General features: G+C 37.9%; 1 protein-coding gene across 1 annotated transcript; it reads right to left on the reverse strand.

Annotated features, from left to right (window-relative positions):
* Positions 1 to 1,125: 1,125 nt before the first annotated feature.
* On the reverse strand, positions 1,126 to 24,760 carry CTH (cystathionine gamma-lyase). The gene is made up of 12 exons (XM_058716993.1): positions 24,386 to 24,760; positions 21,249 to 21,330; positions 18,665 to 18,760; positions 16,807 to 16,916; positions 14,643 to 14,774; positions 10,773 to 10,830; positions 10,242 to 10,319; positions 8,539 to 8,691; positions 7,325 to 7,446; positions 5,868 to 5,920; positions 2,160 to 2,298; positions 1,126 to 1,705 (listed from the first exon to the last, which is right to left on the reverse strand). Exons 1-12 carry the CDS (start codon positions 24,551 to 24,553, stop codon positions 1,679 to 1,681), a joined length of 1,218 nt encoding a protein of 405 aa, XP_058572976.1. The 5' UTR covers positions 24,554 to 24,760; the 3' UTR covers positions 1,126 to 1,678.
* Between the last annotated feature and the right edge of the window lie 872 nt (positions 24,761 to 25,632).

Genomic DNA, 25,632 nt, shown 5'->3' on the forward strand with positions numbered 1-25,632 from the left:
GGAAATCTTAGTTTCTCATCCACATCAACAGATACTAAATTTTCTACAATTCTTTTTGTTGTTAAGTAAGCGTCATGCCTAGCACAGAGCCCAACATGGGGTTTAAACCCACAACCCTTAGATCAAGACCTGAGCTGAGACCAAGGGTTGGATACACACTTAACCGACAGAGCGATCCAGGCATCTCTAAAATTCTACAATTCTTTTTTTTTTAAGTTCATTTATTTATTTTGAAAGAGGGAGGCTAAGAGAGAGAGAGAGAGAACATGAACAGGGGAGAGGCAGAGAGAGAGGGAAAGAAAGAAAATCCCAAGCTCCGTGCTGGCAGGGCAGTGCCCAGTGAGGGGCTTGAACTCATAAACTGTGAGATCATGATCTAAGCCGAAATCAAGTCAGATGCTTAACCGACTGAGCCACCCAGGTACCCCTTAAATTTCTACAATTCTTTATGCTCTGCTTGCCTTTGAGTCTCTGTCAAAACACAAGTGACAGTACCTGACTCCCTTGTAAGCTTAGTATAAATAGTCCTTGCTTTTCTGATTTAGTTGGTTGTTGTGATTTCCACAGCCCTAAGGTACTAAGATAGGACCTGCCTCAAAATGCTGCTGCCTACAGAGTCAGAATTTCCAGACTCTTATCATGTAATTCAGAATATGCACAATATATAATATGTATTCTTGTGTATTCGCTGCCTACCTGGCATTATTAATCAAGTTCAACGATAGGCTTTTTTAAGGTGAAACAAATGGCAAGGGCAGACAAATGACTAAAAGCCTTTAATATAAAAGCAATTTAAAACATCTAATTATTTGATTTATGGCTTCTTGACAATAACTTGCTGACAACGCACTTAATTCTAGAAGATTCTTTTTTAAGCATTTCTTTAGACTCAGTAAATTTACGATTACAGATAAAAATATAAATAGTATGTCTCTCTATAAAGTGGCTTTTGACCTCCCCTGCTAGAATCTATAATGAATCTGCAAACACTAAGATTTGGACATGACAGTTACACAATTGAATTTACAAAAATTACTGTAAGTGGCTGAGACCTTTAATGCTGAGGATTAAAAGGGCCCAGGAATCCAAGTTAATGCCACATAATATAGGAATATCACAATAGGATGCATTTGATAATTAGATTTATTTATTTTTTTAAATAGTAAGTACAACGTTAAATCAGCAGAATTTCACAGTAGGCTTCTCAAGTATTTGATTTTTGGCGTATGGTAATTAAGTGTAAACCATTGCTTTAAGTGCTGTTTTCAACAATATGCAAAAATCACACTTGATTTAAGAACATTCATTTAATAATTTAAATTCTTTAGAAAAACATCAAAAATGAATTATCACTATATTGTAAACATGATCAATATAAACCTTAAGCTATGACAAAAAGATCACAATCCCAAAAAGCAGCACAAATCTCACCTCCTTCAGAGGGAAATGCATACCAAAATTATCAAAAAGAGAATAACAGAATTGACCTGTCAATTACAACAAGAGAAAGAGGAAACTGTTTTTAACAAGGATGATCCCTGTAAGGTTACAGCTGTGAAAGGTAATGAGGTGCCTTAAAATTTTCACTTGAAAATCCTGCAAAGGCTCTTTAATTGTCCATTTGATTACGCAGAGTTGACCTTCTCAGGAAGCAACTTCTACTAGCAGTCCTGGAATGCTAGTTATGACCTGCATTTGGAGGGTGCTGTATTAAAAGTGCACAAGAAAAATGTTATTAGACCCATAGGCAGAGACTTCACTTCTTCTAAGGACTCTTTTCTGAATACTACCATTTTTTTTTTTTAATGTTTATTTTATTTTTGAGAGAGAGAAAGACAGAGCACTAGTGGGGAAGAGACCGAGGATAGGGAGACACAGAATCCAAAGCAGGCTCCAGACTCTGAGCTGTCAGTACAGAACCTGATGCGGGACTGGAACCTGTGAACCACGAGATCATGACCTGAGCCAAAGTCGATCGCCTAACCAACTGAGCCACCCAGGCGCTCTGAATACCAGCATTTTTAAAATCTGCCCTTCTACTGAGTTCCCTGTCTATTGTAGGAAGAGAAGAAACCTTTAGAGTTTACAGTGAGGCCACTGTAGAAAACAGTGACCACCCCCTCCAAGATAGGCACACAAACACCCCAAAATAAACTTACTGCTGCCTTCAAAGCTTGATCTAGATCTTCAAGTATGTCTTTTTTATCCTCTAAGCCCACAGAGAGGCGAATCAGTGTGTCACTAATTCCAAGGGCATCTCTGTCGCTCTTAGGCACTGATGCATGGGTCATGATTGCCCTAAAAGAAAGAATAAGCAAATTTTAGATCATTATATTGTATCTTATTAACAAATTACAATTATCTTCCACTTTTTTCTACTCTAGATGCCAAATTCTTCATATGTCTATAATTTTTCACAGGCAAAAAAAAATTTGTGAAAATTATCTTTTCTAGTCATTAAGTGAAAACGAAGATCTTTTATTGTTTTTACACCATCAGTGTTCTCAATCCAGACACTGAAGGTGCCAATCAAGCACTCCCACGCAGGAGGGAAAAACAGCCTCCAGTGTTTGCATTTTAACACCTGACTGAATGAGGCTTTGGCCAAATCATAAATCCCATGACCAATCAGCTAGACTTATGGAGGGTCCACTGGACTGAGAGCCAGCCAGAATTAATTCCCTCTGAATCAATGGATTAATCCAGAATGGCACCTTATGAGGCTGATCAGGGAAAGTCAACCCAGGAACACCAGCAGTGGCCAGCAGTGAGCATTAGGAATTCCAGCACATATCCTATGAATGTAGAGGCTTGGGAAGATTTTCAAAACTACCTAGCAACCCATCGTCATCAACAAGTGTAAAGGTAAAGCACCTACCTAAAGGTCAGGCACCATAATAAGAATTGGGAAACCAAAAAAGGAGATATTTTCTCCACTCTAGATAACAAAGCAGAAACTAAAGATGATGACAATTCATGGAACAGAACAGTCTGCAGCAAATGCCAAACAAGTATGGACAGTAAGGATTACCAGAATTCAGAGGAGGGAGAAACCTGTGGGCAGAGGCATCATGGAGGAGATTGTAGCCTTGCTGAGCCCTACATACATACGCTGTCACCAATACTCATCCTTTCCCTGCAAAAAAATGCCTCTACCCGCAAAATCAATGCCTTAGCTGCTTTGTCCTGTCTCACTTCAGATCCATGGTTAGAAAATCTCAGACGCGGTCAACGTAAATGAGTATCTTCTTTTATCACTCTACTGAAGGTCTACATGCAAACACCCTTCTTAAAATGTTGACTTTTCAGGCTTTTAATTCCTTAAAAGAGAGTATACACAAAAAAATAAGAACTTAGGCCTCTGAGACCAACAGACCTATGCATGAATCAGTCCCTCCACACACTGGCTGAGTGGGCTTGTAAAAGTTACTTGTCCTCAGCATCGATGTCCTTATCTAAAATAATAATAGCTATCACTTATTATATGCTTGCCACAAGGCAGGTACTCTATGAGGTCATTTGTGTGCATTAACTCATTTTTAAAAAATGAATACACATTGGATATTTCAAAGTTTGGCACAGTCATTAATAGAAGAAACACATATAAAGCATTTACAAGTGTAAATGTACAAGTATGGAGTGCATTAGATGCCTAATAAAAAATAGTAATTCCTGGCAATAGGTGACATTTACAGGGCACCTGCTATGAATCAAGGCATTGGGTTTGGGATATTTTTTTCCCCATATTTCAAAACAACCCTAAGAGCTGAGTACAGTGCTATCTACATTTCACAACTCAGGACAGGAGAGATTAAGAGAGCATCGGTAACTTTTCTGAGGCCATGGAGTGAATATGTGTTGTCAGGCTGGCAGACCAAGGCTGTGCACATTGGCTTCGCTTCCTCCCTCCCTTTTTGCAATGCTGTAGTCATTGCAGTGATTGGGAGTCACAGAAGGAGGGGGATAGAACAGACAAGCCCTGACCTAAATTCACTCGTCCACTGGCAGGCATTGAGGTTATGGCGTAGCTGGAATATCTGAGGGCCAAGCAACTTTAAACCAAATCCCCAAATAAATCAAGAGGGCTCTATTTTTAAGAGAGACCTAAAGTAATACACATTTCTTTACTATGAAAAATAACCCAATTTCATATGCGGAGTGTGCCCTCTTGTGCATCCAGACTTACTAGCAGGCATCTTCTTGAAGACTCACAAAAACCTATTTTTGTTATCTTAATTATTTGAACAATTATTTGGGCATCATAGATTTTTTTTTAACTTTCTGTGAAACTGCCTGATTCTTCCCAGAAACTGTAAACTACCTACTGTGAGAGGGCAGGACAGCAAATGTGCCTAAATTCTGGCAATCCCTGACACTCCTCAACACAGTGCTTCCAGAACATTGTTATTCCAGAAATGTTTATGAATACTGAAACACAGAAACATACCAGGGACATTTAGTACACTTGATAACTATTAGGTAATGATGGTGAATTACCACTGCAATAATTACAATCTGTGGGCAGAGTGACACATAATAAAATCAGGACACAGCTCAGGAAGGCTAGGAGGGACAGGTAATCAATAAATGGCAATTATTATTTTAATTATCAATCACATTTTATGGATGAAAAACACTGAAAGCTTAGAGGTGAAGTAATTGGTGGGGCAAGTCTCAAACCCAGATCCAGGCTGCTTTTACCTCCTCTCACTGTTTCCATGGGAAGTTTCAAGAGTGAAGTTGCTAACATTTTCCCATGTTAGGAGTAATCAGCAAAACTTGCTGAATCTTTATTTCCTTGTCTATAAAATAAGTTGTTGGACTGATGGATCTCAGGCTGCACATTCTAACATCCTCTAGTGCTTTGATAAAATTAAGATGAATTGACCGGATCAAGAACACCAAGTTAAATTTGGGGCAATCTTGCAAATAACAGGAAGTCATTCAGGGTGTACCCAGAGGAACAGAAAATAACAGTATCTAGTAGGGCCCTCCTCTGACCATCGAGGGCATGGAGGTACTTTATCAGAGACACATTCCCCATTTCAATATTTCAAGGAGATTTGAAATCTGCCCTTTTATTTTTAAATATATTCTTTTTTTTAAGTTTATTTATTTTGAGAGAGAGAGAGGGAGTGAGGGGCAGAAGGAGAGGGAGAGAGAATCCCAAGCGGGTTCTGTACTGTCAGTGCAGAGTCTGACATGGGGCTTGATCCCATGAACCATGAGATCATGATCCCAGCTGAAAACAAGAGTCAGATGCTTAACTGACTGAGCCACCCAGGCGCCCCTGAAATCAGCCCTTCCAATACAAAGTCTCCAACCTCCCTTCTAGAGTGGAGTGGGATAGAACAGTCAGAGCTCAGAGGTCCTAAGATACAAGTCCCCTGGAATCGCCTTCAGGCTGAAGGGGGAAGGAAGCAACATTGGGCGCGGGCGGGGATACATATAGCTCACTGAGATTTTATCAGGGTCTCCATTCTATTGGGTTAAGAGTCCATTCTGATTAGATACCAAGATGCTGTTCTTATTGTTCAGTATCTTTTTAAAAAAAAATTTTTTTTACTGTTTATTTATTTTTGAGAAAGAGCACGCACACAAGCAGCAGAGAGGAAGAGAGGGAGACACAGAATCCAAAGCAAGCTGCAGGATCTGAGCTGTCAGCACAGAGACCGACATGGGGCTCGAACCCACGAACTGTGACATCATGACCTGAGCTGAAGTCGGATGCTTAATTAACTGAGCCACCCAGGCACCTTTATTGTTCAATATGTTGAATTATTCCTGATTTTACCACACTCTTTTTCTAAACAATTGTTAAAGCTGACATCAAAGTTAAAACACGGAGAAAACAGAAATATACTCACGGAAGCTCAGCAAGACTTTCGTATCCTCCCAAGCTCTCAGCCAGAGTAAATAACTATGGCAAAGAAAACATTCGTTTAGATCTTTCACTAAAATAAAAATACAAAACTAAATGTTTTTAATAGAATGGCCCTGGACAGACGGTGAAAAATGGGGATTATGAAGAAAACACCAATCGGGCAAGAAACCCAGAGAAAAAAATGAAAATAAAATCCGTGACACTGATTTCACCCATTAGACATATTATGTTCAAACTTATAAAACATTAGAAGTTGAGGAAAGTGAATCCCCCATACCTTCCTAATTTGGTCCTATACGTAAGTATTAACATGAGCCCTAAAACCTCAGAATTGTTGCATTTGAGACCTAGTTCTGTGGTTACTCTTAAATAAAACCTCTATATGTCTACCAAGTTACATACATTTACTTGTTAGTATGTATCACTTACTAAATTAATACATCCATTTAACTGCCTCCTGGAGTAGAAGGGAAAAAAACCTGTTTTTGTATTTAGTGTTATAGTGTCATAGAATTTTACAAATATTTTAAAATTACTCTCATAACCGTATTTAATTAAATATATGCTATCTTTCTGCTTTTAGTACAACTGTTAGTTACCAGTAGGCTTTGACTAATCTGGCAGCAGCCTATTCATTGACTTGCCGTATTTAAAACTCAGAGTCTGCTGCATGAGCTCTGTAAGCCCAGTGTATGTAGTTACATAGACCTCTCTCTCAGGGCCCCTGAGAGCCCCCTGCTACCATGAAAATTAGACAAAGGCCTCCCTTCCTTCACCACAGGCAGACACAGCCGGGAGGCACAGGGTTTAGAAAGCCCTTCGTAGGCTGGATTTCAGAATAGCCTTTGTGCAGTGCCCTGACAGCACATTAATTGGAAGTTTCATGTACTATTTCACTTGAAAGTGAATTTTTAGAAGTGAATTTTTAAAATAAATTTGAAAAACCAATGCATCAGAACATTCTGTCTCTCTCGAGTTCATGGCTATGACTCGAGAGTTAAGTAAAGAAACATATTCAGATGTCTGCTACTGAGCCAAAGTCATTTTCCAACCCAATGCATTTCATGATAAGGAGGTTTGTGGGTGTGACTTGCAGGTACAAAAACATTAATCCGAGTTGGGTGGAAATGACAGATAATGAACTGCTGTAATTTATCTCTATGACTTATTTACTTTTAAATGTTTATTTATTTTGAGAGAATGAGAGAGCATGCATGTGCAAGCAGGGGGGGGAGGAGAGACAGAGAGAGAGAGAGAGAGAGAGAGAGAGAGAGAATCCCAAGCAGGCTCCACACCGCCAGTGCAAAGCCCAATGCGGGGCTTGATACCACTAACCATAAGATCATGACCTGAGCCAAAATCAAGAGTCAGACACTCAACCAACTGAGCCACCCAGGAGCCCCTACCTCTATGATTTAAATACCTCTTTTGAAAGTTTACCTTTAGGTTCTTGAGAAAAGTCTCAGCATGTTGAAGAGTGCCCTTAATATAAAAGGTGATCATCCCTGGACAGCCTGTGCACTGACGCTTTGCCAGCTCATGCTGGGGATGAGAGGGCAGTCCTATAATCATGAGGCATAATAAGTCTTATTTATAGTCAAACATGTAATTTCAGAACAAAAAAAAAATCACTGTTTGACAAAGCAAACTGCAAATAAGCCTAATAATGAGCTTTATGCCATGGTCACGTCTGACGACCTGTTCTGGCCCCTGTCTCTATGTCTCTGGCTTCATTTTGACCTATCTTTTCTACCCTCTCCATGCTGGAGCTACATTGGCCTTCTTTACACTGATTACCCCAGCCACTCTGTTACTTATCATTCTTTAATTTCTCGCTTAATATCTGTCTTATCCACCAGACTAGCTCCGTGTGGAGAAATCCATTTCTTTTGTTAATAATTGGATCCCAGTTCCTAGTACAAAGCTTGGCCCGTAGTTGGCAATTGATAAGCATTCACTGAATGAATCTGAATGCCTGTTCATGCCCTTCTAACAAGTGCTACCCATTCTTCAAGACACAGCCCAAAACTTTTCTCCCTCCTTCCATTTAAAATATACACCAGTCAACAGCTCTTTACCTAGGGTACATATGTAGTTCTGTCTTGGCTTACCTTAGCTCCTTGAGGGCAGGGATCAGGCTTAATTCTCCTGTCCACCCAGACTATATGGCAAATACCTCAAAGGGTTTAAAATAACTATTTACTTAAGACCACCACAATTTAAATAAAATAAATTCAAAGAGTAATACAGAAGTCTGCTAACTCCACATGAGCATTCTAGATATTGCCTGAGGTGAAAAAATTCAAAAAGCAAGAGAGCTCTGGGGGAATTTTGGTACGTAAGTATCAAGTCTGAATTTGATGAATATCAAGTCCCAACCTAAATCAGATAAAAGTTAGAGCTAATGCAAAATAGTTGACTGACAAGACTATAAGCAAATCAACTGGAAAGAAAAATGGTGTAATCTTGGAATAAACACAAACTTCCAAGCTAAAGGCCATCACAGGAACATCTAACACATAAAATCAATTTCCTAACATCCAAGCAGCCACTAGACTATATGCAACACAAGGCCACAGATCAGGTCTATCTTCTTCGCCACCAGACCCACCACAGAGCCTGCCCATGAAACCCTAGGAGTCTCATTAACGTACCAGGATAAATAACCTTTTCTACCCTAGGATTAGATTCCAGAAACCGAGCAACTGCCATCCCATTTTCGAAATGCTTCTCCATTCGGACCTGTAGAGTCTTCAGACCTCGATTGCAGAGGTAACAGTCAACAGGAGATGGAACTGCTCCAAGAGCTGGAAAATGAACATATTCTGGGTTAGTCTGAAAGGTGGGAGGGACCCAGAAGATTCTCTCACTCTTTTTCATCATTGTGACTCTCAGAAGCCAGCTACAAAGGCCAATGTTTGACTTCTCGGGGGGGAATTAATACATCCAATCAGAAGCATGAGAATGAAGTATAAATTATGCTTAAAGAGGAGCGCCAGGGTGGCTCTATTGGTTAAGTGTCCAACATCGGCTCAGATCACGATCTCACCATTTGTGAGCCCAAGCCCCGTGTCAGGCTCTGTGCTGACAGCTCTGAGCCTGGAGCCTGCTTTGGATTCTGTGTCTCCCTGTCTCTCTGCCCCTCCCCTGCTCATGCTCTTTCTTTCAAAAAAAAAATAAACATTAAAAAAAAAATTATGCTCAAAGAAATGGGCTTTTTAATTTTTTTTTTAACATTTATTCATTTTTGAGAGTTGGAGAGAGACAGAGCATGAGTGGGGGAGAGGCAGAGAGAAAGGGAGACACAGAATCTGAAGCAGGCTCCAGGCTCTGAGCTATGAGCACAGAGCCCGACATGGGACTTGAACTCACAGACCGTGAGATCATGACCAGAGCTGAAGTTGGATGTTTAGCTGACTGAGCCACCCAGGTGGCCCAGAAACAGCCTTTAAAACGAGAGGGGAAATGAATATCCTGCACACTACACATGAATACAATATGAACTTTTCAAATATGAAGTAAATAATCCTATGGTTTTGATTAAATGACATAGTGCACATAGTTTAACCTCACATTTCTTTGAAAAAGTAGAGAAAAATAGCAGTTCAGCTCCTATTGTTACTGAATGTTCTTCTAGCATTCTATTTAGCTTTTGTCTGAAGCAGCCGAGGAGTTAATATGCCTCCAGGGTACATACCTCGCCTCTACTTTATATAAATGAAAGGAATTTATCAAGCAATAAGTTTTGCTTTTCCTCCTTGGTGCTTCCTTGTTTTACTTTAATACTTACTTCTTAGGGAGGCATTTTTATTCCTAATTATGTTTCTCTCTTATCTGTCAAATTGCAATGGTTAACGAAGTGTCCTCAAATAAACCCTTACCTATACTTGAGATAACTAAACTATCTAAACAGGACATGGTGTTTAGACATCTGTTGAAAATATATAAGTTCACATATTAAGTGCTATTTAAAATTAACCACCATTCTAGATATAAAAGGTATAGTATAAGAAAGCCATTATTCCAAAGGTTTTATTTAAAAACAAATCTAGTAAGTTTGAAAATGAAAAATTCATGTGGGCTTTACCCAATTACAGTCAAAATTAACATGGATTTGAAAAATAACAAAATTGATCCCTTGAGTCATGTTATAAAGTCCTGCTATGATCTCTCTAACTATATTTTTATATCCCAATTTTTCTACTTTCCTTTAAAACTCAGAATCTTTCTCCCCCACATCTCATTTCTTCCTAATTTAGTAGAAAGCTATCACTTCTCAACATTTAGTGGAAATACAAATTATCAAATGTAGTCCCTCTGAGGGGTTAAGGGGAATTCTGGACTTTTCAGTACTTACAATTTTGTAAGAAGCGGAGCCTATCATGGAGGCTCTCAGAATTAAGAGACACTAAGCCCATTACAACATCACTGTGGCCTAAAACAAAACAAAAACCTTTAAGTTAAAAACAATGCACGTCTATTCTTCATTCTGGAATTTCTAAAATATGACTTTCACTTGAAAAAACTCTTTTGGAAAATGATAGAATAAGTTTAAATAAAATGTATTCAATTTGATAGTACCAAAAGCTATACCTATAATAATAAAATAAAAATCACATAAAAATTAAATGTTTCTTTTTAAGCTGTCAGTAGGATAAAAATGTAACTTTTTTTAGTAAATTTCAATCCTCTGTTTGTAAGTCATGAGCATAGTTTTGTCTGCTATAAAATGGAATCCCATATTTAACCAAAGTATAATTTTTTACTTTCTACATGAGTCACAGAGAAAACCAGAATAGAAGAAAAAAATATCAAAATATCAAACCCTATGGTATTATCATGTATCCATGGAAAGGAACACTCAAAGTGTAGACTATGTATGTCTTACCATTCATGTATTTTGTTGCTGAATACATACAAATATCAGCTCCCAGAGCCAAAGGCCGCTGAAAGGAACAAAAGATTTTCATTTTCAATGGTAAAGAACTTGAAAATATGCTTCATTACATGCTTATTTGCTATTGTAAATTTCATTCCTAGTCTAACCTTTCAAAAACACATGCGTCTTAAAATTTTCCAGGATCTCTGATGCTATCTTTTCCCTTTCTCCCTCCCACCAAATAAAAATACAAAGTATTAGACCCAGTATTCAATCCAAAAAGCACAAATTTTCTGGAAATAGCAGATAAACTCAGGTCAACTGGTCTCCTGAACTTGTTTCTTTAGAGCAGTTGCTAGCTGGCCCTAAGTGTATTACTAAATTTACAATGCAGAGATGCTGGCATTTTATGACTCAGTAAACACAAAAGTAGTTGACATACACATTCAGCAACTGTTTCATCAAGTGAGTATAAAACTAATATGCTTAGATCTTTGATCATTAAAACCTTATAATGTATGCTGTAATTATTCACTTGATGTGCCATGATCTTGACTCTTACTTACTCTTTTATTGTACCAGTTGTGCCAAGTGTAAAGTCACTTAGTAAGAAAGTTGTTTGGATTGTTTTCCCTCACCCAACTTTCCTGCAAATCAATCCTTTAGTCTTAAAATGTCTTTGTTTATAGTGAGAGTTAAAGTAATAATCAACTTATTCACTAAACAATATATTATCAGCATCTTTCCATTTATACATTCTCTCTTTTTTTTTTTTAAAGTAAGCTCTATGCCCACTGTGGGCCTTGAGCTCACAACCCTGACATCAAGAGTCACATGCTTTACTGACTCAGCCAGCCAGAAGCCTATTCACATTTACATTTTCTGTAAAAGAAAGTGTGGGTGTGTGTGGGCATGTATGTGCATGTGTGTGTGTGTGTGTGTGTATTAATTAACCTCACCAGTTGTTTAGTCTTTGGAAGGTGTTACTATAACGGGGCTATAGGGCTTTTTCATTTGAGGTATTTCAAAAACAGGATATTTTAAATCTGGTATTACTCAAAGCACTCTCTACATAGGTGTTTGCTCATCGTCAAAGTGATGGAGTCAAACTAGATGAGGGTCTCTTCCAATGTTAACATTCTGTAAACTCTGGTCAAAAGAAAAGGAAAAATGAAGACCAATAACTAACACCTGTTGAGCTTAATATGTGCTAAGAACCATGTTAATACTTTACCTATCCCAGGGAAGCACAGTACAAAATATTTTACCCGGCTCAATAAAATCAGTACCTTAAGATTCTAATTGTACAGATGAGGAAAAAGGACTAAGAAAAACAAAATAGATCACTCAGATTAAAAAGCTGGGAGAGCTGGCACTCACACCCCGACTACATGAATCTAGAGGTTCTATCCTGAAACACTGAAACTTTATGCTGGTATGTCCATTTTGCCTTTTGTGACATTTATAGAAAATCCAGAAGACAAAAAGTAGGGAAGAAGGAGAATGTATCCAGTTTTCAGGAAGGTAAAATAATGAGAGGACCTCTTCAGAAGATGTGATTTATGGAATTAATACATGCAGTTCTTTATGGACAACAATGATTCTGATTAACTCAACTGGAATGAATCCAGGTTGAAATGGAGCAAACTGCAGTCCCTGGCATGAGGAAATGTGATGTGGGCTTCAGAAAGGTACAAAGACTGGACCTATTTTAGTGACAGTAATAGCGAAAAAAAGGGCCAGGCGTGATGAGTAATCTGGGCAGGCCCAGGCTAAAACAATTCATGTAGTCTCCATGGGAATATACAGGACTTAATGTGACTCAGCTAGAGCAATGCTATGCTGTGTTAACTGGCCTAGTGTAAGTAGTATATGGGGTAAGAAGTTGGGATAAAGAATCCAAGAGTGAAAATCCCCTGGGACAAATAGAGAACTCCAGGAGCTTTTCACTTGGAAACAGACTGTTTTACCTGATACAAGAAGAAGCTAAAGATATATCGTGAGCCAAATGTAGGTGGCCCATGAAGCTATCCAATCAATGTAGCCAGGAAACATGTTTGAGGAAAAGAAAAGAAAATATGGTAGTGCCTTCTCACTAAAACAGAAGAAGGTGAAGAACAGGTTTATATAAACTCCCAGGAAATCGGCCAGTCACATGAAGGCAGCAGCCTGCGCCAACTTCAGGGACCCAGAAAAAAAGGGGGCAAGTATAAACAATTGGCTATAAACATCTGCCTAATTTAAGAGTAGCAGAAAATGAGCTGGGCTTTCAGAAACTCTGCAGGAAGTGCTTTGAGAATGAGCATAAGGTACAAGCAGGAAGGAAAGAGCAAGGAGAAGGTAAGCTCCTAATAAGGAAAGGAAACAGATTGGGCTACTCCAAGGAAAGAGAGAGAACATGTGGGAAAAGGGCAGACAACTAGTCAATTATAAGGAAATCCCTAGATGATCTACCAAAAGGAGCAAAACAGAAAGAAGAATATGGAAAAAAGTAGGAAGAAAAAGAAAAGGAATGGAGAGTGAATGGGAGGGCTTGAGGGGGGTGGGTTAGGAAAAGAGATAGCTTAAAAGGAGCACTGCTGGGGTGCCTGGCTGGTTCAGTCAGTTAAGTGTCTAACTCTTGATTTTGGCTCAGGTCATGATCTCATAGTTCATGAGATTAAACCCTAAGTCAGGCTCAGTGCTGGGTGTAGGGCCTCCTTGGGGTTCTCTCTCTCTCTCTCTCTCTCTCTGCCCCTCACTTGCTCATGTATGTACATACACACACTCTCCCTCTCTCCAAAAAAAAAAAAAAAATTAATTTAAAAAAATAAAGAAATTCATAATATAAATAAGGTAAAGCTATAAAGAGCTGGACACTGAGGCACTGAAAGAAGAGAAACTAGAAAGGAGGAAAGTGGAGAAATAATATGTGTGACATACACTGAGATGTCGTGGAGTATAGCCTGTGTTTTCCATTTATTTGGAAGGTTAGCCAGGTTTAATTATATAATGTGTTTTATATATATATATATATATATATATATATATGTACATTTAAATATGCATTAAATTATATAGCTTAAGATTTAATTATATATTTTAATAATAAAAAATAAACACATAATACATACATTAAATATATAACATATCTGTTTTTCAGTCACACCATATATATAAAAAATAATATAACTGACTTGCCAGCACATAAACATTGATGTCCCTACTATTTATAAAGCACTGACAGATAAAATCACATAAGGTCAGCTCTTCAGAGTCTACACATCCTAAGAGAACTTAAAAGCTTTTTTTTTTTTTTAATTTTTTTTCAATGTTTATTTATTTTTGAGACAGAGACAGAGCATGAACAGGGGAGGGGCAGAGAGAGAGGGAGACACAGAATCCGAAGTCGGACGCTTAACCGACTGAGCCACCCAGGCGCCCCGAGAACTTAAAAGCTTTAATTAAGACATTTAAAACACACAAAGTCCCATACCACATATTAACCTCGGGTTCAAAAGATATTAACTAATGGCAGAAAAAAAATTTTTTTTAATCTTCATTTTTGAGAGAGAGACAGAGTGTGAGCAGGGGAGGAGCAGAGAGAGGGAGACACAGAATCCGAAGTAGGCTCCAGGCTCTGAGCTGTCAGCACAGACCCCGACACGGGGCTCGAACTCACGAACCATGAGATCATGACCTGGGACGAAGTCGGACGCTCAACCGACTGAGCCACCCAGGCGCCCCTAGAAGGGTCCAATTTTAATTTTTTGTGTAATCAAGAACTATGATTATATTCCATGAGTTTGATAATGATTTTAATGTAAGCAAGTCTTTCCTTTCCTAGTTACAGGTATCTGTGTGGTCTACTAATAATGCCAAAAAGTTATTTTCATTTACCTGGAAATACGCCGACATGAAAGTGTTATCCACGACCAAAATTATGTCGCCGTGTTTATGGACAGTATGTGCACAGGCTTCAATGTCAATCATCTTCAAGTTAGGGTTTGTGGGGGTTTCAATCCAAACAAGCTAAAACAATTCAATAAATGACAATAGTTTATAACAATCCACTGCACAAACATACATCTCATCTCATATATTGTAACCATCTGGCAGACTACAGTGGAAGAGTGTAGGTGATGAAGTTGCAAGGTTTGAATCTGAATCCTAGGCCCCATTAATTTCTGAAAAGTCATAGCTAAGTAACTTACCCTCCATATTCCTCAAATTTTACATCTGTACAATGGGGTTGATAATATTTATCTTATGGAGTTGTTATAAAGATCAAATGAGATGTTACATAGAAGCAGAAAAGTGCTCAAGTTAATTATTGTAATTACTTTCCATGATAAAGAGGATGAATTTCAAAGACATAGTTCAGTGTCTAGGAATTTTGTTCTCAAAGGTAAATAACACAGAACACTAAGATTATTACAGCCTAGAATTTTCATTAAGGAGAACTACCCCTAAGCTATCAAACATATTCTAAATATTAACTTAAAAAGTGCCATATGCATTAGAAACTGTAAAATAAGTATCCAGAACTTGAACAGCATGGGTTTTAAAGTAAAGGAGAGAAGTTACACACAACAGAAAACCTGCTCACAGCTCATTTAAGAGACAGTATCATACCCCAAAACTTAGGGCAATTCAGGCACTGAATAGTAGATGCTTGATAGTGATTGAAAAGACCAAAGAAAAGAATTCTGTTTATTAAACAAGATGCCATTGCATTAAATGACATTACCTATAGCTCTCTTTTTAAAGGGGTTAATGATTCTTTATTACTATGTAAATGAGCAAGATATCTAGTTCAGTATTCTTCTGACTCAAGAGTTTTACCATGGAAAAGATAAGGGAGTTAATGCATATTCTATAAGAATTGAATTATTTTAAAAATAAAAAAATACTTTGGGTAAGAATTTATTACTCCCATTCACAATAAAAAATTAGTTAAAATAAAAATAAGTAAATAAATACCAAGTTGATTTTACAGGGACTTGAAAAATCTACTTCATATGACGAGGCAGATATTTCAGGGGGGAAAATGTATTAATTCAAGTCAGTAAAGAGCCACTACATAAAGTTCTGTTGACAAGAATTAACATACTCACAATTTGCTTTCCTCCCTTAGAAAGACTCAGACCAGCTATTTTAATAAGTATCTTTTCTCCTAAGCAAGATAAAAAACAAGTTCCTTTGAAAACAAACCTTAATCACTCAAAGCTCACCCCTGTGTTAATCTTCAAAGTAATAATTTGTGTGAGAAAAGGTTTTCGTTTTTTAGCATTCACCACAACATAATCTTAGACACAATTGAAACCTTTTAATCATTAGCAAAAAGTTGGAAAAGGCTGACTTATAAAAGACACTGGTCCTTCTTTTACCCATGCAGAATTTAAATGAGGCCCCAAGAAAGAATATCACATATGCCATTCACTCAGGCACAAAACACCTTCCGGTGGCATACAAGATTCCCAGGACGGAGGCTGAAGATTGTTTGTGGCCTATTCTCTACTTGTAACTATTATTTTGCTGAAGTATCACTTAGAATTCTTAAAAAGCCAGTATGCTGAGGGTTTGGGTCTGGCAAGCTTCCTTTTCTGCAATCCAATCTCTGTGATGACTGTTACCAGTACCAGCTTGATAATGCAGTACAGAATTGTATGCTTCTGCTAACAAATCTTTTTAACAGTTTTTATATGTTAGATACAATCCTAAGCATTTCATAAGCCTTACTTCATCTACTTTACACAACCACCTTTCTATAAAGCAGGTGCAATTATCCCCATTTTGGAAATGAAGAAATTGAGACTTAGGTTAAATAATTTGCCCCTGATAATACACCAACTATGATACAGAGTTAGAACTTGAACCTTGCTATGGAATTCATGTTCCTGAACATCATGAGAAGCCAGACCTATCTTAATCTTGTTGATGGTTTCCAATGGCTTCTAATAAAATTTGTTGTGCATATTTAAATTATGTCCTCTAGTAAACAAAATTATAAAAACACAACATCACACAGAAAACAGACAAAACTGAAAACTAACTAAGTTACCTTGGTTTCGGGTGTAAGGGCTGCCTCTAGCAACTTGGTCTTGGAACAATCAACAAAAGAAATCTTTAATCCAAATTCAGCTGCCACCTGCCTGAAGTACCTGTTTGTACCTGAGGCAGGAGAGAATCAGACAAAATGGAAAAGACACTGTACTGAGAAATATTTATTCCTTATAGGCATAAATACTTTAAAAATATAAGGAAGTGTCAATCACCAATAAAAACAAAATCAACAACAATTCTACTTTGGTCAAATAATTTAGCTATCTTGTATAATAAAGAAGATAAGGCTTGGATTTTAAACTAAGAGTTAAAGGGTCAAATTAAACACACTTGATATCTGCACCAAGAACATGAAGTGAAGCAGAAAATATTTCTGAAAGCATACAATCTCTGTTCTTTAAACATTAAGTGGCATGCATGCATCAGTATCTTTTTAACAATTTTTTCATAGTAATCAAATTTAAAATGACTGAACCACTGCCAGTAAAACGTTCAAAATAAATTTTCAGTCTGATTATGCTTTGATAATAGAAAAAAACAGGTTATTATTCTTTGTACTTTCTCAATCTTTTTGTTATGTGGTTCTAAAAGCTTTAATGATAAATGAGGCAAAAAAAATCAAACTACTAGCTTATAGTTTTACAGTGAAAGAGAGAAGTCATTCAACTTAGAATAATTTCTTTCATAAACACTGTTCTGGATTTGACTTTTACATATGCGAATTTAAAGGAAAAATTTCTATTATTGCTAGTCAAGCAAAAAAAAAAAATACTCTATGACCAAAGATATACTGAACTTTGATGTTATAAAGACCAACCCTAAGTAACGTAAGATTGAAAAAGAATGTAAAGAATTGTTAAAAATCAACAGCAATTTTCAAGATTTTATACCTAAGTGTGCCAAGAGGTTTTTATAATGCATTATAAAAGCAACTAAGGGTTTGCTATTTTTATAATTTCTATTCAACAAACTATCATAGGGAACAACCATAAATACCAAGCAGTTGGCAAATTTCTAGGAGGGTTAAATGATTACTAAAAGTAAGATTTAACTTTTTGTTAATAGGAGATAGATAAAATAATATTCTAGAAGTTTCATTTTAATTATCTGGAAGCATGTGGAATATATATATATATATATATATATTTACAACATTTTTGCTATTGTTTTGAACACAAAATCAGTCTTGCTTACAGGGCAACCTGTCTCCTTTACCTTCTTGTCCACCACTTTAAATAACTTGCATTTATTTATTTATTTTTAAGTTACTCGCATTGAAATTGTTTAAAATTTGAAGTTCTTAAATTTGGATCCATGATGGACTTCAAGAGGTAAGACTTCTTGACCCTAAACTTAAAATGATAAACATTGGGTGTAATCTTAAGTACACTTTTTTGGGGGAAAGGGGCCCATAGTTTTCGATAGATTCTTAAAAGGTTAAGTGTGTGGCAGGGATACAGGGGTGGGTAGAGGTAAACTCTTGAGAGTGACCTGGGTTATAGCTCATTCTCATTACAGGTAAAAATTCTAAATAACACTAGAATACTCTCTCTTTAAACACTATCTTCTCTGTAGTAGAATATATATAGAAGGTAAATCAGGTCCAACATCCTCATTCTAGCAGTTTAAATAAAATTATTAATAAGCAATCTCTCTTATAAGCAGTTCCAGAGCATGGATCCTAAATGTTTATACTCTTCCTTTACCAGGTCTGGGCCAGCATGGAGGTGTCCCTCACACCTTTAAAAGATAATAAATAACCAATAAGCCTGGTAACATTGTTAATATAATTCTGGACCTACTTTGTTGTCTTTAACATATCAGTTGACACAACATGAATGAGAGAGGTCACCTACCTCCATATACATCATCCATACAAATAATTTGGTCTCCTGCTTTTAAGAGATGGGTGATAGTCACAGTGGCTGCTAAACCTGAAGCAAAGGCCAAACCTAAAATAAAAGCCAAGTTAGAGTAAGCCAAAAAGTTAAACCTAAAAGTTGAAAAACACCTAGAGTATTTACTTGCTTTACTTTATGTACCTCTCTCTGCTGTTAAGGACAGCCATTACTACTGAGTCACCAGAAGTCCTCCAGTTAATAAAATTGCCAAATTCCCTTGCTGTTTAGGATAAAGTATCTTTTTTTTTTTTTTTAAGTTTATTTATTTCTTTTGAGAGAGACGGAGAGAGAGAGAAAGAGAGACAGAGAGAAGGGCAAAGAGAGAGAATCCCAAGCAGGTTCCACACTGTCAGCATGGAACCAGAGTCCAACTCAGGGCTCCATCCCACGAACCATGAGATCAGGACCTGAGCCAAAATCAAACACTGGATGCTTAGCCAATTGAGCCACCGAGGTGCTCCAAAGATAAAATATCTTTAACATAAAAATGTATAATTCTGCTTTCATTATAAAATTTAAACATTTCAAAGAAATAATTCTTTACAAAATTCTGAGATTAAAGGCCAATTGCCAATTAAGTTACAATTTAAAAATAACAAACTCTAAACAAATTTCAAGCCTGAAGAACAGAGCTAAGATAGGATCACTCATTAACTATATGGATATCTCAAAATCAGACTTGAGATGTATCTGGTAAATTCTAAAAATTTGAGTTTTTGAAGATTTTTTAATGTGGAATCTCTTTTAAACAAATATGATCCTGAAATCTCATATAGAACAAAAATAATGAAAACAACTTAAAAACAAAACCTGGCATTGTATACATTAAACACTGGAAAAGAAAATATCCTGACAAAATGTCAATACATCACTGTGATGATAAAAATCACTATATGGTAGAAAGGATAATTCAATAACTTGAAAAATGTAATTATTATAAAATCTTCTCAGAAGTGTTTAGGTTGGGATTACAGTTCTCTTCTCAGCAGACCTGCGATCCAACAATGAATTCATATAGAAGCCTAAACTTTAAGCCCAGTTAAAAACAACCATGTTTTCTATATCCCACTTGAAAAACCTGTTGGTAAAACATATATAAATACTCAGCCTTTATACCTCCCACAGGAGGAAATAATGCTCCCCATACAGTACTAAATTATAGTACAAGTTTAGTGTTTAAAAAGAACTCCCCTAATGCAAACCAGTGCAGCCACTCTGGAAAACAGTCTGGAGGCTCCTCAAAAAATCAAAATTAGAAAGAACTACTCTACACCCCAGCAACTGCACTACTAGGTATTTAACCAAAAGATACAGGAGTGTTGTTTCGAAGGGGCACATGCACCTCAATGTTTATAACAGTGTGTCGACAATAGCCAAAGTATGGAAAGAGCCCAAATGTCCATCAACTGATGAATGGATAAAGAAGATGTGGTATATATATATAGAGAGAGAGAGAGAATAGAATACTACTTGGTGATCAAAAAGAACGAAATCTTGCCATTTGCAACAACATGGATGGAACTAGAGTATACTATGCTAAGCGAAATAAGTCAGAGAAAAACAAATATCATATGACTTCACTCATATGTGGAATTTAAGATACAAAACAGATGAACATAGGGAAGGGAAGCAAAAATACTATAAAGACAGGGAGCGGGACAAACCATAAGACTTTTAAATACAGAGGACAAAACTAAGGGTTGCTGGAGGCTTTGTGGGTGGGGGAGATGGGCTAAATGGGTAAGGGGCATTAAGGAAGAGACTCGGAATGACCACTGGCTGTTATACATTGGGGATTAATCACTGGAATCTACTCCTGAAATTATTGCACTATACGCTAGCTAACCTGGATGTAAATTTAAAAAATTAATAATAAAAAAACCTCCCCTCATCCAAAACAAAAGGAAACCCCCCCAAAAAATCCCAATAGCCCATATTAAGATTTCTAACCCCTACACTCTTGCAATGAGAAAACTCAGAAGACTCTTATTTTCTATTCACTATTCTGCCCTCATTTAGTAACATTTATATAAAAAGTACAAAGATGATTTAATGGTAATCCACTCCTCTCATGAAAAAAAAAAGATTCAAGGAGTTAATCCCTCATCTCTGAGGTCACATTATCAAGGGTACCTGGGTATTGCAAATGTTCCCCGATGTTATTCTCAAGCATTATCAGGTGACTGAACCAGAGTATAAGAAAGTTTATATTCTCAGAGACAGTGTTATAAAACTCAGTTAATATTTATCTATTTACACTGACAGCTCCAGATGGAGAGTGTATTTACACGAATACTAGATGGCAAATTCTGCCATTTTGCCTCTAATCATATTTATCTTTACCTAATAATTACACATACGCATATCACGCCATCTGTGGGAACTTAGACAAAAAAATTCAATGTCTTAGTTAAATAAAAGTTTTTAAGTAGCTAATCCTTACTTCTTTCCAATTTAAAATTCTGTGTCTCTATGATTTTGTCTACACAGAGAAGACTGGGTTCTAGGCTTCACAAACTTTGAAATGGAAATCACTTACTGTACTTGGCCCCATCTAGTGCTGCCACTGCTTTTTCCAAGCAATTCCTGGTGGGGTTTCCAGAACGACTATATTCAAAACCCTGAAGAAAAGAAATGAGAGTTAATCCTAAGAGATTTAAGTTTAGTTATCAGTGTCCTAACACAGCCACCTCCACAACTACAGGTTCATCCTACCATAATGAATTTCTATTATTTAGTTATGACATGTCTTGCCATTAAACAGGAACAATACTGTGGCTGCAGCCAGTGTGATTAGAATTAGGTATCTGCCGCTTATGAGCTGTATGCCAAATAGGTAAGTTACTTAACGTTTCCTAGAGTGAACTCAGTACCTATGAAATGGGAATAAAACACAGAAAAATAATTCGTAAAACTGTTGTGATGATAAAACTATGTAATGTATAATACATTTGCTCCATGGTGACTGGCACATGCTAACTACTAGAAAAGTGGTTGTTTTTATTAGTAGTAGTATTACTATGTTAGACTCACCTTTACCCATTCACCTGGGGGCATCAGGAAAAGGGAATCACCAGAGAAAACAGACTAAACTTACTTCTACCCTATATTTCATTTTCTAAGAAATCAGTGGTACAAGTCCTGTTTAGCAACCTACAAGAAACTATCAACAGATCCCACAAATGCTCAAAGTTCACATCTTGGCTCTCCAGAGCAACTCGAAAATATGGAGAGTAATTCTTGGCAAAGTGGCTACACACAATTTTTTTAATTCGCTCCTTTTACATGCACCGTACTAGCTATGTTCATCTAGTCATTTCATTTAATCCTCGTGCTCTGCTTTTACAAAAGTGAAGCCAAAGACCATGGAGAACATCAGAGCCAGTATTCAAACCCAGGATGTAAACATTGACTAAAAATATAATTTTCTCCCCATGCCTCATATACCACATAACAAAACACATTGTTTCTGATTTGGGAGCCCAGGTATTAATAATATATACACACATATATATATTTTTTTAAATTCTGTTGCTTTGTTTCCTTGTTTTTGACAAACTGAGTTGACCTATTTTATAGGGTTCCAAGATATCCTCCACCCTCCCTCCCATCACCTCCTTAATGTCACCTGCAGCTGTACTCCCCAGACAAAAAAATGTTTGGATTCATGTGGCCACTGCCACAGAAAGGCACCCCATGTTTCCATAATTATTCACTGCAGAGATTTAACTTTTTTTGCGGGGGGGAGGGAAGGAGAAGTATATCTCAGTGGCAAATTCCCACCCTCTCACCCATTCTATGGCTTTCCAGATGGAACAGGAGAAATAGATGCTTCTCATTCAGCTCCTCAGATTGTCTTTAGCGCTCTCAACTGAGTTTTTAAAGGTATTAACAGGATTTTACCTGGATTTTACCATCCCTGCTGGCTCTCTGAAAATACTTAATTATTAATATCTAGTTAAATGGTTAATTTTCCACCAAGAGCTCAAGATTGGGCAGCCACACATTCACAAAATCCTACATCAGCAACAGACTGCATGCTTGGAAAACAGATTGTATAACACATTTTGATTCCAAAATACAGTAGCTAGAAGTATCCAAAACCAACTGTAGAAATCCTCTTTGAATTCTATCTCACAGGGGCTCAGTAGGTTAAGTGTCCAACTTCGCCTCAGTGGCTCAGTCTCTCAGTGGCTCAGTAGGTTAAGTGTCCAACTTCGCCTCAGATCATGATCTCATGGTTCCTGGGTTTGAGCCCTCCTTTGGGCTCTGTGCTGACAGCTCCGGGCCTGGAGCCTCCTTCTCACACTCTTCACTCTCTCTCAAAAATAAATAAACTTTAAAAAAAAAAAGGTTTTTTTGAAAGGAATTCTACCTCACAAAACAGTTAAGTTTAAAATAATTTTTCTAGATTTATATAACATAACACAATAAAGAGGTTTTTGAAATATAATCAAGGCTTTGGACCTAACAAGGTTTATTTAATCAATTTCCTTAAAAGCTCAGCAATTTTAAATACTTCAAGATCCTGTCAATGTGTTATCAAAAGGGAGTAACAAAAAGAATCTTCCTTCAGAGCCTTGTAAGTCATTTATCTCTAACTCTGGGTCAGTTCCTTCTGTATAAAACTTGTATAATACCTGTCCTGCCCTCTGACCTGGGGGAAGTGTGAATGTGAACACCGTGAAATACCCACCTATTGAACAATTATAATGTACGATAAAGCTTAACATATGTATCAACAATTCATGTGGTGAATACTATTATTAACCCATTTACTCAGGATCAACCTGAGGCTTGGACAGGTTAAGCAACTTGCTCAAGGTCACCCAGATCAGAAGAAGTGGTGTTAGAATTCAAACCTAGCTCCTCTGACCAGGTGATTTGTGCTCTTAATCACTAAGCCTCACTGCATAAATGATGCAATGGGTTAGATTATTACTAGTATTATTGGAGTAGAGCAGAGTGTAGCCTAATGTCTAAAAGCAGGGTTCTAGAGCAGAGTTGGAATCCTAGCTCCACCACTTACTAGCCATGTGGCCTTGGGCAATAGTTACTTAACACTTTTAAATCTGTTTCTTCCTGAGAAAAATGAATACCTACTTCACACTAGGGCTGTTGTGAGAATTATCCCAGAGCATACCTGAAATACATATGATATACTATGTGTAAGTCTGTATCTAGCCCATAGCAAGTACTCAGTAACTATTAATAACAATACAGCCATTGGGCATGATCTTGATTCTAGGTGAGTTATCAGATCCCGAGTTTTTTGGGGTTCTTTTGGTTGACTCCCTAGTATGTCTTTATAATTTCTGCTGCTGAAAGTAATTCAACAAAGTTATGACCCTCAGTTTTGAAGTGCAAATTTCCCAAAATTACATGAATTTCAGTTTAAATCTACATGGCAAGTTGGACATACTGTTCCTTCCAGTCCTGCTTTATCAAAAGAAATGTGATCACTTGACCATCAAATACAAAGATTTAATGCAAGGAAGATTACAGGTGTAGTAAACATCTTTTGGGGATGCAAAGTGGCTACACACAATATTTTTTTTTAATTTGTATAAGCCATCTTATAAATTATTTACATGCCTTTTTATGTATAAGCCATCTCTCATTTCCCGCCCAACCCTTGACCCCATCCACCCACCTCCCCAGCCAGACCCAGCTCACCGAGTGATGGCCGGGAGCCTCTTGCTTGAACGTGGTGGACAGTGAAATGGGGGGCACCACAGCATGGGAGGTCCATTGCTCGGGTTCCTGGCCCACATGGATGGCCTGCGTGGCGAAATGTTGGAAGCGAGGCTGGAAACCGTACAGGGAGGCGTCTTTTTCCTGCATCCTGAGCTGCGCGGGAGGGAAAGAGAAAGAAGGCGAGGAAGATAAAACTAGACAACTGGTACGACGGGCCTGAAAGAGACACAAGACTAGACGAACGAGAGCCAAAGAAACGGCGGGTGAACCACCGCGAGCGCACAAAAACCGGGCTCCCCGATTCAGTGCCAGACACTTTAGTAGCCGGCCTGGAGCTTTGCGTTCACCGCAGGCGGAACCACAGAGACCCAATGAGCTAAGGCCCCGACGCGACCCCTGTTCCTCATTGGCCGGAAGCGGAGGCGTTGCCTGGAGCGTCGTTGGGACCGCCCTTCCCCGTGCTGAAAGTGGAGTGAAGCGGGAGTCAGTGTGTCCACGTGGTGTTAGTCCCTGCGGGCGAAATTCCTGAGTCCGGCCCTGCGGGAGGCTGCCATACTGGCCCCAGAGAGCCACGGAGGCGTCTGTGTGACCTCAGGGCAGAGGTTCGCCGGAGACCGGGAGAAAGGCTGGCTCAGTTTGAAACCGAGTAACCTGTAAACAGGCCACACAAATAGCTTCCCCTTACTGTGTAGCCAGTGTCCCTGACCCCATCCTCAACCCCCTTTGCCCTAGGGCGATGCTGACCTGACGCTAGCAACCAAATGGAGATTCCAACGAAAACCGCCGCGCAATCTGCCATATCTGCAGCTTGGATTCTCATTAACTTCGGCAGCCTGCCTTTTAAAGTACACTGAACTTCGTAATGACCCAGTACTTGCAATGATGGAAACATGAGTGAGGGTCATATTTTTCTTAAGGGCAAAGCTGCTGTAGTGAGGATCTCTAATCAGAACTTTGGCAGCTTAATTTGAGCTTAAAATTAAAAGCTTAAAAGCCGAATTTGAGTTTTTTTCGAGCATCATTTTCTTCTTTTCAAGACCCGGAGAAACTCTCCCTGATGAAAAAGAGTGTGTGGCTTCAAAAAACTTATTGGAGCCTGAAATCCTTACACAAAATGACTTCACTGTTGCACAACTGACAGCCACATCCTGGTAGGAAAAAGGAAGCAATCCCCTGTGGAGATTTACTACTCACCTGCACCCAGAGTCCTACTCTCAAGGATCACT

This window comes from Neofelis nebulosa, chromosome 2 (genome assembly GCF_028018385.1).
Source record: "Neofelis nebulosa isolate mNeoNeb1 chromosome 2, mNeoNeb1.pri, whole genome shotgun sequence".
NCBI classification, from domain to species: domain Eukaryota; kingdom Metazoa; phylum Chordata; class Mammalia; order Carnivora; family Felidae; genus Neofelis; species Neofelis nebulosa.

What these genes read in the sequence shown, in the direction of transcription:
- CTH (XM_058716993.1), bottom strand. Translation starts at nt 24,553, where the DNA reads ATGCAGGAAAAAGACGCCTCCCTGTACGGTTTCCAGCCTCGCTTCCAA. An exon ending in TATGGATGATGTATATGGAG is followed by an intron (nt 16,917 to 18,664) that starts GTAGGTGACCTC and finishes CTCCTGCCTCAG; the next exon opens with GTACAAACAGGTACTTCAGG. An exon ending in GAAAGTCTTGCTGAGCTTCC is followed by an intron (nt 2,299 to 5,867) that starts GTGAGTATATTT and finishes TCTTTCTTTTAG; the next exon opens with GGCAATCATGACCCATGCAT.